General features: G+C 36.3%; 1 protein-coding gene across 2 annotated transcripts in view; it reads left to right on the top strand.

The window, feature by feature from the left end:
• MYO16 (myosin XVI) overlaps nt 1–17,893 on the top strand; it is a 596,349-nt gene that overhangs the window by 400,117 nt on the left and 178,339 nt on the right. For both annotated transcript variants that reach the window (XM_066236132.1, XM_066236131.1), the window contains exons 22-23: nt 3,549–3,701; nt 8,198–8,398. In XM_066236132.1, coding sequence (XP_066092229.1) covers nt 3,549–3,701; nt 8,198–8,398 — 354 coding nt within the window. The remainder of the gene's footprint in view (nt 1–3,548; nt 3,702–8,197; nt 8,399–17,893) is intronic.

The raw sequence follows: 17,893 nt of genomic DNA, 5'->3' as shown, positions 1-17,893 counted from the left end.
AGTCATTCCTTTTATGTACATTTATTTGTACAATTCCTGTACATTATTATATAATGGAGTCATTCATTTTCTGTAAATATTTTACCCCACATTTTAACAATCTTTATTAATCTTTAGTAACAAATATAGTAGTAGTAAACTGGGAGAACATCTCAAAATATTATTTTTTTAAGCAAAATGAACTTATTTTTTAAGTGTCCATTTTTTTCTCTATTATCAATTTTCAGACCTTTCTGTTTTCGACTTTTGATTACAATGAGAGTGACAATTAAATGTTTTCTTTTACAATGAGGACACTACTGTGCACAGATGCCACACAGTTTTATAGAAAATATTTCTTTCCATAATTATTCCTAGAGATAAACGCAGTTATTTGTCTACTGATATTACTTAGTTTTGATGAAACCATACAAGAGGATGAATGTGAAAAACTGTATCAGTTACAAGGAAGTCAATATGTTTCATAAGATAATGAAATACTGAATTCCACCCTTCCCTTTGCTAGCTGTAATGTACAGAATGTTTGTATTCTTATTTAGTTGTTTTTGCCTTAACCACCAAGCATGTAATGTTAAATTTTCTGTATAGTATGTTTTCACCTAAAGTGACTATAGTTTTATTATTTCTAATATTCAGCGAATCAATCAGTAGAAGTACAAATTTAAGAAACATTTAGCTTTAAATACAAAGAACTTCCAGGTTTGTGTAGAACTCATGAAATCTAGTTGTCAAGGGGCAGAGAGGAAAAGTTCTATGATTACTAGCCAAATCAGTTAGAAGGAAGAAAATGCAGGATATCATGAAGGAGGTGTCAGGGAGAAGATTCTGAGCAAAGAGTGATAGTAAGTTTGAGATCATTCTCTGAAAAAAAAATTTCTTTTAGGTTTTAAAATGACTTCCAAGACAGAACCAATGTGGCATGGTTCATATTATATTTTGTTTTTAACTTAAATTTTATTTTGTGATAGAATACAGTAGGGAGGCTTATTCAATATACAGACATTCATCTATCACCAAATTTATAGAAACTTTTTTCACTCTGAAGCTGAGATAAAAAAAAAAATGTGTAGGAAACAAGGGGAAGAGAAGACCTTAGCCATCATTTTCTGACCTGGAGCTAAGAATTGTTTTTGTTACTCTTTGTGTGTCAAGATATTTAGGTCTTAGTTTTCATATAGTTATTATTTAATTTTTTGTTTAGTATATTACTACTTTATCAGTTCTCTACCTATTATATTAATAATGAAATATTGATGTACCTTCATCATTGAAGGAGTTGACTGGATAAGGTCACAAGAGCCTCCAATTTTCAGCTCTTCTGCTCTTGTCAAGGTCGCCACGTATCTGCAGTTCTGCCACCCTCCAATCACTCCGTTTCTGAATACAATTGAGCTTTCAGTACCTACTCACAAAATTCTGGCCCTGGTGAGAAGTAAAGAGTAGAAGTTCACAGTACACCAGCCTGTCTCAGGACCAACTCCATCTGTGTTCTAGTGCCCTTCACTCTGAAGTGTTTGTTTCTTCCCTGAAAAAATTTCCGGCTATGACTTCTTTGTGTCCCTAGAGACCCATAAACTCTCACCCTCCCAAATAGCCAATAAAAGTAGACATACTTCTGGATTTAATGTTTATCCATCACTTAAATCACCAGTAGAAGTTTAAGAGCAATTGCTTGAATGGGTAATCCTCTATGTGTTATTTGCTAAAACAACTAACAACAAAACACAACTCACAGCCTTTTTCTCTAGGTACATGTTAGTCTTCATTCATTAATAATCATGCCCGTAAGAGAAGGCACAGATGCCATATGGAGAATTAAAACATTTCTGATGTTGGCCATTTGAGAAGGTGACTTGGCTCACTTATTGGAAGCTGAAGCAAGAGATGCTCTTATATTTGCTAAAGACAAGCCGCGAGCTCCCAGTTGATGGACATGAATGTCTGGGAAGAGCTTCTACTTAGCAGGTGTTTTAAAGCACCAGACTTGGAGAAGACTCTGGGTACATAGAAAAGAGGGGCCCAGGCCTGACCTGTGGTGGCTCAGTGGATAAAGCGTCGACCTGGAAATGCTGAGGTCACCGGTCCAAAACCCTGGGCTTGCCTGGTCAAGGCACATATGGGAGTTGATGCTTCCTGCTCCTCCCCCCTTCTCTCTCTCCTCTCTAAAAATGAATAAATAAAATAAAATTAAATAAAGAAAAGAGGGGCCCAAAAGTTGGTCTTTCTTTTCTCTGGTGATCATCCCCATCAGATATACAAAAGCTTTGGCATTTTTTTTTAAATAAATACAGAACATTTCACATTAATTGCAATCCTAGATATTGGGCCTTTTGCAAATATCTGATTCCCTTTTTAAAATGTTTTATCAGTTATTTTGATTTACATAAATATTTTAATTTTTTTGAGTTAATGACCAAATTCTAAATATTTCTGAATGATCTTTAAATTTCACCTAGTATAACAGTGGCTAGGGTGCATATGGGGGAACATGATGACCTGTGAGACAAAATGAGTCCATTAAAGAATTGGGTGCAGATAGAGAAGACACAAGCCTCAAAGACTGAGCCCTGGAACACCAGGGAAGGAGACAGAGTAGGAGTGGCCAGTGAAGAAGGAGGTCAAGAGAGAGTGATGTCCTGGAAGACAGGCGAGGCAGTGCTCCTCGGAAGTAGGGGAATGACTATCAAATATCGCAGGGAGGTCAAGGAAAATGAAAACTGAGAATTGAACATTGAATTTAGAATTGCACACATCACTAGTGACTTCCACAAAAGCACTTTTGGTGGTACCATGGGGGCAAAATTTTATTAGAGTGGTTACAATATTAGGGAGGAGAAGAATTTGAGATTATAAGAAAAGACAATGCTTTTGAGGTTTTTTTGTTATAAAAGAAAGAAAAGTAGGAGTGTAGCCTCGAGGGAAGTAAGTCTATTCTGGTCAGATTTGGATTATTTTATTTTTAAAATATTTTAAGATCATTTTTAAGATAAGGAAGCAACACTTTAAGATTAAAAAATAACATATTTGTTTCCTGATGGGAATAAAAAAAAATGACAGTAGGAGGAATGTAAAAATATTTTCAGATACAGGATATCGTTTCTGCAATAGAATGCTTCAACCTGTTATTCTTCCTGAAAGAAACCCGTGTTCTCTTGCCCACGAGGAGGCAAGAAATACTTCTTCTTTCTCTGGAATCTTAAGGTCAATCTAGACTTTACCTTCACTTGTTGACTAGAGACCAAATATTTCCTTTTGGAAATAATTTTTAAATCCTCTAATAGACTCCAGATTTTTAAGTCAATGTTTTAATTATGCTTGTTGTTGTTTTTAACATACTTTAAATTGAATAATCAGACATTTGAAGTCAACATTATCAAGTGAAACTCCTTACTTTGGCTTCTCAAGCAACACTGTAATGCTTTATCTTGATAGACTAATTGGTTTTTAACATTCTTGAGTCAATATTTCACCAATCTGAAACTATCATAGAAAGAATGAATCTGCATGGCCATATTATCTTGTGAATTGTTTTCTTTTTTCCACAATAGCTTTGTGTCAACATGACCAATGAGAAGATGCACCACTATATCAATGAAGTACTTTTTCTACATGAACAAACAGAATGTGTACAAGAGGGAGTAACCATGGAAACAGCTTATTCTCCTGGTAACCAGACTGGAGTTTTGGATTTTTTTTTCCAGGTATTCATGTAATATAATTAGTGACATTACCAAATACATGCATTTAAATATGCTGCAGGCAAATAATTTTCTTTCAAGGGGCCTTAATTTTTTTAAATATCTTTCTATGTGAGATGGCTATGTATTTATTTATACTGTTACCTTTTTCTGAAGGGGCATTTGAAGGATTACCAATTCATCAAAAGGATAAGATATATTACATCATATTGTTAAAAGAATGTTCTACATTAATTATGTTGCTAAACTCTCCTTTTTGGCATAGTTACAAATTCCCAATGAAAAGAATTAATATTTTATAAAATAATATCTAAGACTAACAATATTATAAAATAAATTCCACAGAATCTTTTTGATTTATTTTCAGAGTTTTTAAATTTAAATTTAATTATGAAAAAAATGGCAAAAATATATATTAATATATGCATGAATATAATCTTAGAATATCTACAGATGTTTATACTTATCTTTGTTTCTACCTTACAATGTGAGAAATCTTGCATCAATCTTTCCATTGTATAAACAAAAATTTATCCTATAAACAGCAATCCCTATCTACTATTACAGGAAGATATTATGGTGATTTACCCGTATCTCTAAAACACATGAACTTGTTTAAAACTAATAACATTCATTATTGAACACCATCGTATTTAATTTTCTGCCCTCTGATTTTCATAAATAATGGAGTAGACATAAATTTTTTAGGCATTTTCCTAATATTGTAAAATACTCTTGTTCTTCTACCAACTTGTCAACATTTTTTTAAACTACCTAGGAAGCCCTTTTCCTCCAGAATGCCCTCTCTCATTATGACACATATAGTATGTGATTTATTTATTTGAGAGTTACAGAATATCTTCGGACTGACAGCAATATATACTGAAAGCTCAGGTCCCACTGCCCTCATTCTCATTTGCTGCTATATCCTTGACGGCTATACAGTGTTTAGCAGAATGATGTTTCTTTTTTCTCCTTGGCTGTCATTCTCTGAGGTTTCATCTTTGAAATGATCATTTTATTAGTAGGACCCTTAGTGGTATAAATTGGAAATGAGAATGGACATTTCTGGCTGCTGCTTCTCTTTGATACGCATACAAATGGAATGAGAAGGCATTCCAAGTGTAGGGTGAAATACCGAGGTCTGGATACCAGGCAAGCACATGCCCTACAACACAAAACAAGTTATTGTTTCCTTCCTAGCAACTCCTAATCCTCCACCTCTCACAAACGTTTTAATTTTTGCATAGGCCATATTTATATTTCAATGAACACATAAATATATTTGTTTGTGTCCTGAGGGGAGGGGCCATCCAGATTCTTACCAGATTCTCCAAGTGTCTAAATACAGTTTGTTGTAGTCTCAGTATGGCTGGTTTTTGTTGTTATGGTAAAATTTCATATGCTAACCTTTCCCGTACAGTAGAACAATTCAACTCTCCTAAGTCTTCACCTCTGAAGGAATTGAAAGGTCCTTAATACCTTTTTATGACTTATTTCTCCATGTTCTGTTTTTCTTTAGAAACTTCAGCAGGTTTTCCAAATCCATAAGTTTGATTCTCACCATTCTCTCATGGCTTTCTATCTATCAAATGTTCAGAAAATATAACACATATGATCTTTAAAATTTTGGAGACATACAAATTATAATACTTGCGGAAATATATCTTGTTAGTAATCAACCACCTTATCTTTGCAAAGTATCATCTTGCTCTTGGAGCAGAGTGGTTTAGAGCTTTTTTTAAAAAAAATTTTTTTTAACAGAGAGTCAGAGAGAGGGATAGACAGGGACAGACAGACAGGAACGGAGAGATGAGAAGCATCAATCATTAGTTTTTCATTGCGCGTGTGACACCTTAGTTGTTCATTGATTGCTTTCTCATATGTGTCTTGACTGCGGGCCTTCAGCAGACCGAGTAACCCCTTGCTTGAGCCAGTGACCTTGGGTCCATGCTGGTGGGCTTTTTGCTCAAACCAGATGAGCCCGCACTCAAGCTGGCGACCTTGGGGTCTCGAACCTGAGTCCTCCACATCCCAGTCCGACGCTGTGCCACCGTCTGGTCAGGCTTAGATCTTTTTAGAATCAGTTGCTTCCCTTAAAGTAATTCGGGCCTTATCATTAGTTTACCTAAATATTCATTTAAGAATTCATCAAAGAAACAGAAATTCTCATCTCCAAAGTAGAGGTCTATCACTATTTCTGAAATATGGATACGTTTTCACACAATCTTTAAATAGCCCATTGATCCTTCCACCGCATGTCAGTATGTGCTGTGTGTATGTTTGCCTGTGGATGTAAGTGTAACAGCATATAGAGCATGCCATAACACTCTCACATCGGCAGCTGGAGGAATGGCTTCTGCTATTATAATATTATTATTTTACTTGTTTTTCAGCAAAGAAGTTGCTATAAATTGAAATAAAGATTTTTATTTTTATTTTTAAAACATCCCTAAAAGTACTAATCAAACTTGTTACACTAACTTTTTTTTCCAAGGCCTCGCCTCATCCAATTGTATACTTACATATTTTAAAAGTATTTTTTCACCTCTGAGCTCTTCTTGGGAACCCTTTATGGGGTCCCTGGCCACACTGAGATTCTTGTTATGTATCCTACAGAACTGCCTGATAGGATGACACCCCTTGTAATGAACTTTCTTCTCCAAATTTCCTTATTGAAAAGCATTTTTGTATTGGTACAAAGTATCTCTCCAGGAGTTTTAGGTAGTGTGCTAAGGTGGGTGACCTCACATTTTGCAGGAATTTCTAATTTCTTTATAGTACCATGTCCACCTCGTTAGTTCTTCTTCCTAATCTTCCCGGGTAGGCTATTGGTTGTTCATTTGAGAGATGACCCCCAAATAGCCAGATATCTCCAAAGGGACACCCTCCGGTGTGTGCGCCTCCACCAGGCGGAGGTCCTGCCCATGTCTGGCGCTTTCAGCCTCTGTTCTCTACGGGCGATGTCAGGATGATCAGAACTTTTGCAGCCCTCAGACAACTACATACAGTCTTTGGAGGTCTTTTAGTATGAGCAGAGGACTATGCAAAACAGCTAAAATATTTATAACCCAGAGAAATAACTTTCTACTGTCCAAATAAATGACATCATGAGAGGCTGGGAGTGGTATGGTTTGGTTACCTCAAGTCAAAGTACAGACTGAAGTTGCTACAGGGGTCAATATAGATCTCTTCACTTTCTGGGAATTAAATTTTATGGTATTTACATTGGATAAGCACTCTGAGTCAATGTGAAGAATTAAGATATATGACAGAATAATGTAAATGAATAATATATAGTACCTCATTTTAAAACATGTCCACAGAATTATTTTCTTAGGAAAGAAAAGATAAGCAGCACAGCGCTGAGTAAAACGTTATTCAACTGATGGGTAAACCATGTGGGCAGAATGGTGTTCTGTGTCTGGAATAGTGCAGGTTCAAAGGTTAGGAAGTTCTTAAAGCAGCATTTTACTTATTGTAAGATTAATTTTATTTTGTTGCCTAGTCTATGACTTTATTTTCCTTTTTGGTAGCCATAAACTATCAGGCTTCTGATTTGAATTTTACAAGTTATAGCTTTAAACTTTCTTTTCTTTTTAGTCTAAATATTGGAATATCATAGAGTCACTTCTATTCCCTGCTGAGTTGGATATTGTCACAATTTTTATGACTTTACATCATTGTAGGTTTTGGTTTTTAATAAGTAACTTGTCCAACACAAGTATGAAGTGTTTGATATGGGTTATATAGGTCAAGAAGAATTATAACATTAGAAATTTTATTGCTTTATTAAGATGTGACTATACTTTTTAATAACCTAAGTGGGTTTTTTTTGTTTTTGTTTTTGTTTTTTTGCATTTTTCTGAAGCTGGAAACAGGGAGAGACAGTCCGACAGACTCCCGCATGCGCCCAACCGGGATCCACCCGGCACGCCCACCATGGGGCAACGCTCTGCCCACCAGGGGGCGATGCTCTGCCCATCCTGGGCGTCGCCATGTCACGACCAGAGCCACTCTAGCACCTGAGGCAGAGGCCAAGGAGCCATCCCCAGCGCCCGGGCCATCTTTGCTCCAATGGAGCCTTGGCTGCGGGAGGGGAAGAGAGAGACAGAGAGGAAGGCGCGGCGGAGGGGTGGAGAAGCAAATGGGCGCTTCTCCTGTGTGCCCTGGCCGGGAATCGAACCTGGGTCCTCTGCACGCTAGGCCGACGCTCTACCGCTGAGCCAACCGACCAGGGCCAATAACCTAAGTGTTTTAATGACAATAAAATATACTCATTCATTATTTATTCATTCCTCTAATCAGTAAATATTATTGAGGGCCTATATTACATTAGAGTTTGACTGCCAACAATGAGCAAAAATAAATGTGTAGTAAAAGTAAAGATTTTTATCTTCTGAGTGCTTTAGATGAAATAATGAAAATATAAATGAGCATTGATGAATAAAAAATACCAAATTAATAATAGAAGGAAAATATTTCCTCTTAATTTTCAGAAGCCATCTGGATTTCTCTCTTTATTGGATGAAGAAAGTCAAATGATTTGGTCAATGGAATCAAATCTTCCCAAAAAACTACAGAGTCTCCTTGAATCCTCAAATACAAATGCAATATATTCCCCTGTAAAGGATGGGAACGGAAATGTCGCCCTCAAAGATCAAGGCACAGCATTCACTATTATGCACTACGCAGGACGTGTAAGTTCAAAGTTAACTATGCAATTTATCATATACATTAATGGTCCAAAGGTATTAAGGAGAAACTTTAAAGTTTTTGATATTTTAGAGTTTATTTTGACAAATAAAAGTTGGGTGAACAGCCCACAGAATTTTCCTTTTCTAAGCTATAATCTTTTAGCCTGATAAGGACTTAGCATCTTTAGAATGTGGGTGGTGAAGCATGCAGTATGGTCCTTCTCATAATGTGAGAAGTTTAACTTCAGGTGAGCAAAAGAGACCTGGACAAGGAGCTCTACTGTGAACTTCAGGATATTTTCATAATCCAAACAAATGCTGGACATCTGAGTTTACTTACCCTTAAAATAGTGTTATTTTTCTTAAAGCATGTCAACCTAAGAAAGAAAATGACTCAGCTATTTCTCCATTCTTTAGCCAGCTTTGTAAAATGTGCTTCTTTCTTTAAATCCTTCAAGGACTCACTCCTACCTGTCTAAAAAAAAACATTCACACTCCTTTGGCCAGGCTCTTTTAGATTACTCCAAACAGATACCTGTCTTCGGGACACAACTGTTACTACTGCCCTGTACTGCTTAGTTCTTTCTTTCTAATCCCCCCACTGTTTCCCTTTCCCTACATTCCCCACACCTTCCCCTTAAATTGTTTCACAACCAGGCTTGAAATAACCTTCTTGTCCTCTTCACGAGGTCAAATTAGATCCATCTTTTAATGCTGAAAACCATATCCTGCTTATCTTCAGTCCAGCTTCTGTCTATAGTTAGTATCTTCTGCATTTAAGTGGCCCTCAGTTATTTTCCCTTATTTGTCACAGGATAAATTACATAACAGAGGATAGAATCTCTACTCACTCTCTCACACTCAGTGTTTTCTGTTCATTTTGACCAGTGTTTGCTATACACCAAAGCCAGAACATTGGAGAATCAAAGGTGAGGATAACATATCCCTTGCCCTCAGATATCTCACGGTCAAATAAGAAAAAGGGAGATGATCAAAAATTATGATGCAATTTGTTTATGATAATATTAGTCATAGTAACAAAGTTCTAGAGTACCACAGAAAAAGAAGCAGTTATTTGGCTTCAAAAGAAAGTATAGAAATATCTTCTAGAGAAAGTGAAAGGTGACCTAAAGCTTCAAGGATAAATTAGAGCTTACTAAGAATAAAAGGGAGGGGCCCTCACAGTCTTTTGCAAGTGAATGCATGTGTAACCCCCAGAATCCAGTCGCATAGGACAGAATCCAGTCCAGCTGTTCAAGCAGGAAATAACTGTAGTACAGGAAACGAATTATTGGGAGACTGTAAATTGAACTTTAAGAAAGAACTGTAATTAAAACCCCACCACATGACAAGGCTACCAACATAGTTATGGCCTCATCTTTGATCAGGAAGCTTCTAGCCATATGGAGAAGCTGCTGCTATTGGTATTGACTCTTATTTAGTGCTTCCAACTATACCAGTAAACTACCCATACCCTGGTACTCAACATGGAAGAGGTCAGTGACTAGGCCTCGGATCTCCACTGCCAGAGGAAAAACAAAACATTTTCATGGCATACTTACCAGGTAAAACAGCAGAAGCAGCAGATGTGCAACCTCCATCACTTCTACATTCTGAATCGTATGCCACAGTGCTAGACTGATGGAACGTTCAGAACAATCAGATTCTAGCTGCAAAGGAGTCTGGGAAGGGTAACTCCCACTTTTCAATGTCTGCAGTACAAGAAATCAACTTGGATAAAGGCCATATGCCATTCTGCCTTATCTACCCACATCATAGCTGGGGAATGGTACAAGAAGTTCAGTTAAGTTTATCGAGCATGATAGAAGAAAAGTCTAAAAAAACTGTTTTGTGGCCAAGTCAGGAATAAATATGCATGTACTCCTCAGAACTTTGTCCCCTTGACAGTGTTAATTAATTACATGTTTTCAGGCAGGGTGGAAGATGAAGTAAGAAAAGCGTGATATAGAATGGATTGAGAAAAAAGGGGGCTATGAAAACACTCATTCAAGGACTGCATGTGAGCTATGGCTGTGGGATGCAGAGGAGGCATTCATAAGGGACTGGGGACACAGCCTGACCAGATGTACAGAGCAAGGGAAGAGACAGCTTGAAATAACACTGAGGTTTCTCACCCTCTGGATAATTATATTATGCCAACCAACAAAAGAAATCCTGGAGAATGAGGCAGTTGAGAAGGAAAGATACTGAGTTGCAGATGTTTTGAATTTGAGGTTTTAATGCAAATCCCAATAGAATACTGAAAATACTTGAGGTTGGGATGAGAAAGGTTTGGTCAATTTAAGACATGCAGTCATATTTTTGGAAATATATATCTTGATCATTTCACCAAGAAGAACGTGGAGAAGGTAGAGAAAAAGATAATAGGAAAGAGAAGAATCAAAGAAACCTAGAGGAAAGAAGGAAGAAGAGGAGTCAGCAGGAAATGCACCTGGAAGGGACAGCTAGGCCATGGAGCACCTTCGTGAGAAGTTATAGTAGAACGATGCCATAGGATGTCTTGAGTAGTTAATGGGTAGGAAGAGGAAGTCGGTGGAAGGTTTTCTGTATAACAATTAATAAAATTCACAGTTATTTATTCTATATTTGAGAGATATGTGTGAGTTTTTTTACATGGCATTGAGTTTTCTGTGGCTCCTGGTGACTCTCTGAATGAATGATGTCCTCAATGTCCTCTCCTCAACTGTCATGCTCAGTTCTTGTTGAGTCAGGCCTATAGCTTCTTCCATGGAATCAATCCACTTTATATTCGGTCTCTTGTTTTTCCTTCTTTCTTATATTTTTCTCAGTATTATTATTATTATTATTATTATTATTATTATTTATTAGAGAAGCAAGGAGAGAGAGACAAGAACATCGAGTTCCTTCTGTATGTGCCCTGACCGGGAATCAAACCGGCAACCTCTGTGCTCCGGGTCGATCCTCCAACCAACGGAATTGAGCTGTTCAGCATGGCTTAATTTTTATTTATTTTTAGAGAGACAGAGAGAGGAAAGGAGAGAGAAGGGAGGGGGAAGGGAAACGTTTGTGATTCCATTCAGTCGTGCATTTTTTTAGTTGCTTCTTATGTACGCCCTGACCAGGGATCGAATCCGCAACCTTGTTTCCAGACGATGCTCTTAAGGGACTGAGCAACTGACCAGGGCTCACCACTATCGTCTTTTCCAAAGAGCCCTGCTTTCTCATGATGTACCCGAAGTAGGACAACTTCAGTTTTGTCATTTTTGCCTCCAGCAATGTTTTAAGCTTAATTTGCTCTAAGACCCACTTATTCATTTTTCTTTCCAGAGTATCAGCGGAACTCTCCTTGAAATCTATGATTCTTTTTTTTTTTCTATTAGCCTTCTTCACTGTCCAACATTTGCATTTTATACTTAGTAATTAGGAATTCAAGGGTGTAGATGATTTTAGCTTTGGTCTCTAATGACACATCTTTGCTCTTGAAAATCTTTCTTAATTCTCCCATTTAGCTTTTTATAACAGTAGCAATCTTTTAGTTTCTTATTCAGATCTTTAAATCTATATTTACTTTATATTAAACATTTATTGAATTTATAGGATTTATTTGAAAAATTACAATAATTTTTCTATAAGTTTCATGGCTCTATCTTACAGTCAGTATAGAGCTGACCCGCCTTGTAAGTCGGTTTGTGTTGTATCTTGGAGAGGTGATCAATAAATGCTCATTCTGTTAAATGGAACAGGCAACCAGTTTTAGAATAATATTTTATTTAGTTATTTTGCTTGCTTTTAAAAATTATTCTAGAAATCCTTATTGAAATTTCTATTTCAGTTGATTTAAACAGATTTTGGAAGGAAACTGAATACTTTTAATTTATTTTACTGAATTTTAATAGTAATAAAGCAAAACAGAAAAAGCCATTTGGTTAGTTGCCATAAAGTCAAAACCCTGTGGAATCACAGATTTTCCTGTAAAAGCACCTTTATATCATATTTTAAGCAGGTTTTTTTTATAATTGGAGTCAGTTTTGTGGTTTTATAAAAAAATCTTTTATTTCACTGAGATGTACTAATGAGTCTTAGCCCAAGGATTCCCTAAGGACTGATTCACACGTTACAGTATAGATAATATGTAATTTGTGACAATATGTCAAACTATATGCCATTCTAATAATCACATGTAACTTCATGTACTTAAATTTTGAGCTATCCATTTTCAAGAAAAGTAGCACAGTCTGCATTTTATAAATCAAGAGATGTAGCAAAGAGCTTCCAGGTTTAAAATCAGCATACAGGATCTATTTTGGACAGGAGGATGAGCATCCTTCAACAGTTCTTTGATAATAATGGTGATCCCAAAAGAGAGCTCTATGTCTCTAGGGTCTTTGGGTTGGTTTGTAGCCTCTCCTTTGACCATATGGATGAGTTAGGAAATCTTTCTCATAACCGCTTGTTCCTCCTAGATTGATTTACCTGGTTTTATTAGTGAAAATTCACTACATCTTGTAAGAAGGATAATCATTATGGCTGGTGATGATATTGACATCCACCCCTACCAGGATGGACCAGTGGAAGTCAACCTGGTTCCTACCGCCCACTAGTGGGCATTCCAGCTTTCATGGTGGGTGGTAGTGGAGCAAACAAAGTATAAATAAAAAGATAGATTTAACTATAGTAAGTTGTTTTAAAAAGATTTATTCTGCCAAATTTAGTGAAAATCCGACATAAAGTACTTGGTAAGTAATTATTATTATGTGCTTTAACTTGCTGTAACTCTGCTTTATAAATTTTATAAAGTTACTTCCCTACTTTATAAATCACCATTACTGTGGAACCGGTGGGTGGTTAGAAAATTTTACTGCTAACAGAGATATAAAAGTGGGCAGGAGGTATAAAAAGGTTGACTACCCCTGGATAGCCCATTCTATTCTGACTGTGGGACCCTCCCATGCTTCTGAATATTGTTTCAAGCAGAGGCTCAGCGGTCCTTTTAGAAAAGTTTAAGCAACATTATTTGCATTACAGCTGAAAATCTTTCCTAAACACATTTGAATTTTTCATTACTCATAGGAGCATGGTGTATTTTCTAATCTCCATTACAGAAATATTTTAAAGTGAATGGGAAGCGGCTGTACATGAAATATTAACAGGGTCTCATTAATGAGCACAAATCTGAATGTAAAAAGGCTGTGAGTTGTGTTTTGTTGTTATTTGTTTTAGCAAATTTTAAATCATATAGGGAATTACCTGTTTTAGAATTGCTCTTAAACTTCTACTGGTGATTTAAGTGATGGATAAGCATTAAATCCAGAAGTATGTCTACTTTTATTGACTTTTAAAAATAAGAATCTCGAAGAAAAGAAGAATTATTGTTTGGCAAAAGGCATGGGCTCTTAGGAAAGTTTAATTTCCATTAAGGTGATTCTGAATTAACTCTAATGGGAAATAGTATTTTGAGGTTCCTAAATTTTAATGTGAGGAAAGGGAATAGAGTAGGAGATATAAAAGTGAAATGAAGTAATAAGAATTAAATTAATGAAAATATAGGTCAAAATTAAAAGTTGTAAAATGTATGATGCTTATATACCTGACCCTCTGTTTTTTTGCTCTTAAAGTATGTCGGAAAGGTGTTTAGTGTAATGTTATATTTTTTTAGCGTAAACTGATGACCTCTGGATTCCATACAAGTGTCCCGTTTTATGGCTGGAGTGTTTGGTTTATGTAAATCAAATTGGTGATATTCTTATCTGAGATGGTGTGCCTGTGTTTTAGCCTCCTTCTTCTCAAACAGTTATTGTAGTGGGTGGAATGGTGGCCACCCAGGTTTTTAAGGATAAGTCTGCACACTTATCCCTAAAACCTGTGAATGGGATCTCATTTGAAATAAGGGGTTTTGCCTGTGTAGTTAAATTAAAGATCTTGAGATAAGGAGATTATCCTGGATTATCTAGGTGAGCTCTAATCCAATGACAAGTATTCTTATGAGAGTAAGGCAAAGAGAGATAGGGAAAAGGAAGCCATGTGACCACAGAGGCAGAGATTGGGGTGATGCAGCCACAAGCCAAGAAAGCCTGGAGCCACCAGAAGCTGGAGCAAGCAAGGACGGGGTGTCCCCTACAGCCTGTAGGAGAGCAGGGATGCCCGATTTTACAGTTCTGGCCTCTACCGCTGTGGAATAATAAATCTGTCGTGTTTTGGGGGCACCCTGTTTGTGGCCATGTGTTACAGCAGCCCTAGAAAGCTAATACAAATGTTCATTGGTTCAGTATTTAAAAATTAAAAGAGTAGTTTTAGCTTATAACATTGTAGAATTTCTGTCACATTTGATTCATTTAAAAGTGACCCCTACATTTCTCCACTTCTGTTTTTGCTCATATGTTGTTATCTTTTACCACCTGGAATGCCCTCTTTCTTTCCAAATTTCAGCCATCTTTCCAAGCATCAAGTGCTTGGTCTAATCCAGACTTCATAGATCTCTGCCTTCCCTTATCCGTAATGATGCCTGATGCTTTCATAGCACTTTCCAATTTACAAACTGCTTCTGGGAATTTTTTACCACCAGTATAAATGTTACTATGTCAGTCTTCCAGTTAAGTAAGCCTTGGTGAAGGTCAGTGATTCACCAAGGATTAAACAGCTATGTATGAGTCTCCTGAGGGTGCCATAACAAAGTCTCACACTGGGTGACTTCAGACAGCAGAAACTTATTCTCTCACAGTTCTGGAGGCCAGAGTCCAAAATCAAGTGTCATCAGGTTTGTTTTTTTCCTGCAGGCTTTGAGAGAAATCTGTGCCAAGCCAGTCTCCTAGCTTCTAGTGGTTGCCAGCAATCGGCATTTTTTTGGTTTAGACACAACGCTCTCCATTTTCACATGATCTTCTTCCTATGTGTGTCTCCATGTGTCCTCTCTTCTTTTTGAAGGACACCAGTCAATAGATTTAAAGTCCACTCCCACTATATCCAGTATAATCTCATTTTAACTAATTATGTCTGAAAATATTTTATTTATGAATAAAGTTACAGGCGTGGTTCTGGGTGGATGTGGATTTTAAAGTATTTATTGTCTATAGTCATAAAATCTCTGTGGTGTAGTGGAAAGGTAAGATGCACTAAGCAACACTGGGACTCCATTGCTATGGCTTGGAATAGGACACTGATCTTCAGCTGACACACTCATGGAGTTTGTAATTGAGAAGAATATAGCTGGTAACTTCATAATCTTGTTCTGAAGGTTAAATGGTGAACAAGCAATAAATGCAAATATTGTTTTAAGATACTGCATCAAATATGAGTCATATTTCCCTAACCATAGCTTCTGATGCAGGAATACCACCATATTTAGGAAAATTTTGGACTCATCAATCATAGAGATTGAAAACCCAAAAAATATTTCAATGATCTAATCAACTGACTGTATTCTCACACTATAATATTAAGGACCCAATTGACATTTTAAATTAAGTTAGTGGTGAAATGTCCTTGATTAATTTAAAAAAGTATATTGTTACTTTTTATATCTTATAAATGTGTTTATATTGCACAATATTTTATAAGTCATGTTAGGATATTTATTTTTATTTATCACAATGTTATTAATATCACTTCAGCAGATGATAGGAAAGATAAGATGTAACCACCACAGTTATTATTATATTTTCTTGCTCTTTCTATCACTCTTGAAAAACTTCAGTGGAAGGTAAAACAAAAAATTGAGATATTTCTTATTAGTTTAGATTTAGGCTGTTGCCTAAAAAAGTAGAGATCTCTATCTCATTCATACTACAGTAGATTTGGGGTGAGATATTGGTGAAAGCCTAGCTTTTTGTCCTTAGACATATTTACATAACTTGTATGAAAGGATATCTTGGCCTGTTTAATTTTCCAATTCTACATGTCAGGAACATGTCTATAGTTTGTCAACTGGCCTTCACCCCCCAGAGTTCTGTAGGAGATGCAATGTGTCCAAGAGGACTCTGAAAGGGAACCTTTAACTCAAAAAAAAAAAAAACCCAACAAAAAAACCCAGCTGAACTAATCAATAGGGAGGCTTCCATTTATTTCTCTTTCTTTTCTCCAGGCAGAATCCCCAGACATAACAATGGAACCTGTCTAGTCTAAGCCAAAGGGATACTATTAAAGGTTATTTGACAAAGATATTTAGACTCACAGAGAAAGAGCTTAATTTACATCTATACATTTTTCTGGTGCTCTGATGCTTCCATCAATTTCACCTTTAAATATATAGATAGATATATAGATAGATAGATAGATAGATAGATAGATAGATAGATAGATATAGATATAGATATATAGATATAGATATAGATAGATAGATATAGATTTTTTTTTTATTAAGTGAGAGGTGGGGAGACAGAATGACGGAATCCTGCATGCACCCCAGTGGGGATCTCTACCCGGCAAACCCTCTACTAGGGTGATGCTCTCTCCATCTGGGGCCACTGCTCTGTTGCTTGGCAACAAGCTATTTTAGCACCTGAGGCAAGACTATGGAGCTGTCCTCAGCACCCATTTGTGCCATGGCTGCAGGAGGGGGAGAGAGTGAGAGAAAGGGGAGGGGTGGAGAAGCAGATGGTCACTTCTCCTGTGTGTCCTAACCTGGAATCAAACCTGGGACTTCCACACACTGGGCTGACACTCTACTGCTGAGCCAACCAGCCAGGGCCTGCAATACATTTTTGTAGGAGACTTGATAAAAGTTTCCCTACCCAGTGTTTGGCAAGGAAGGGAAAATGCAGGATCCCACTTAGGGACTTTTTCTGTTTCTTCAAATATTTAATAGCTTATGTTATCTTTATGGGCTGAAGAAAAGTAATAAATAAGAAACCATATTTCCTAGAATATTAATGTCTTATTGTTGGTTGATTTTTTTATCTTTAAAAGGAACCAATGAGGCATATTTGTAAATTTCAGATGTGTCAGTTTCAAGGCAATGTCCATATTTATACTCTAGGTATCTATATAAAGACTCCTATTAATAATTCTATGTGTTCCTAATAATTTTATAAAATTAGTATTTAACTTAAAGTGAATCAGAATGAAAGCAAGCAAAAACTATTAGATAAAATAACTTAATGGAAAAGTAAAAAATAGAAACTTCTACTTACATATATTGATGCTATAAAGAGATCAGTTTACTACTATACATGAAATTGAGACTCTTTTCAGCAAATCTCAAATAGAGAGGTGAAACCAGGCATGAAAAATTATCAGAATCATTTGTATTTTCCAAAAATAATATTTTATTCCTTTAGCTAAAATCCAATCTTTATGTACATTCTAATGTACTAGAGTGTATATCAAAATCAAATTTTGGGTTTTTATCATCTGTTAATCCCAACTACATTTTTGGGGGGGATTATATTTTGCATCATATAAATCAGGGGTAGTCAACCTTTTTATACCTACCACCCACTTTTGTATCTCTGTTAGTAGTAAAATTTTCTAACTCCCCACTGGTTTGACAGTAATGGTGATAAAGTAGGGAAGTAACTTTAC

The sequence above is a fragment of the Saccopteryx bilineata genome, chromosome 6, assembly GCF_036850765.1.
Source record: "Saccopteryx bilineata isolate mSacBil1 chromosome 6, mSacBil1_pri_phased_curated, whole genome shotgun sequence".
NCBI classification, from domain to species: domain Eukaryota; kingdom Metazoa; phylum Chordata; class Mammalia; order Chiroptera; family Emballonuridae; genus Saccopteryx; species Saccopteryx bilineata.
The sequence above is the reverse complement of the archived record's forward strand: the minus strand, read 5'-3'. Positions and strand labels throughout refer to the sequence as shown.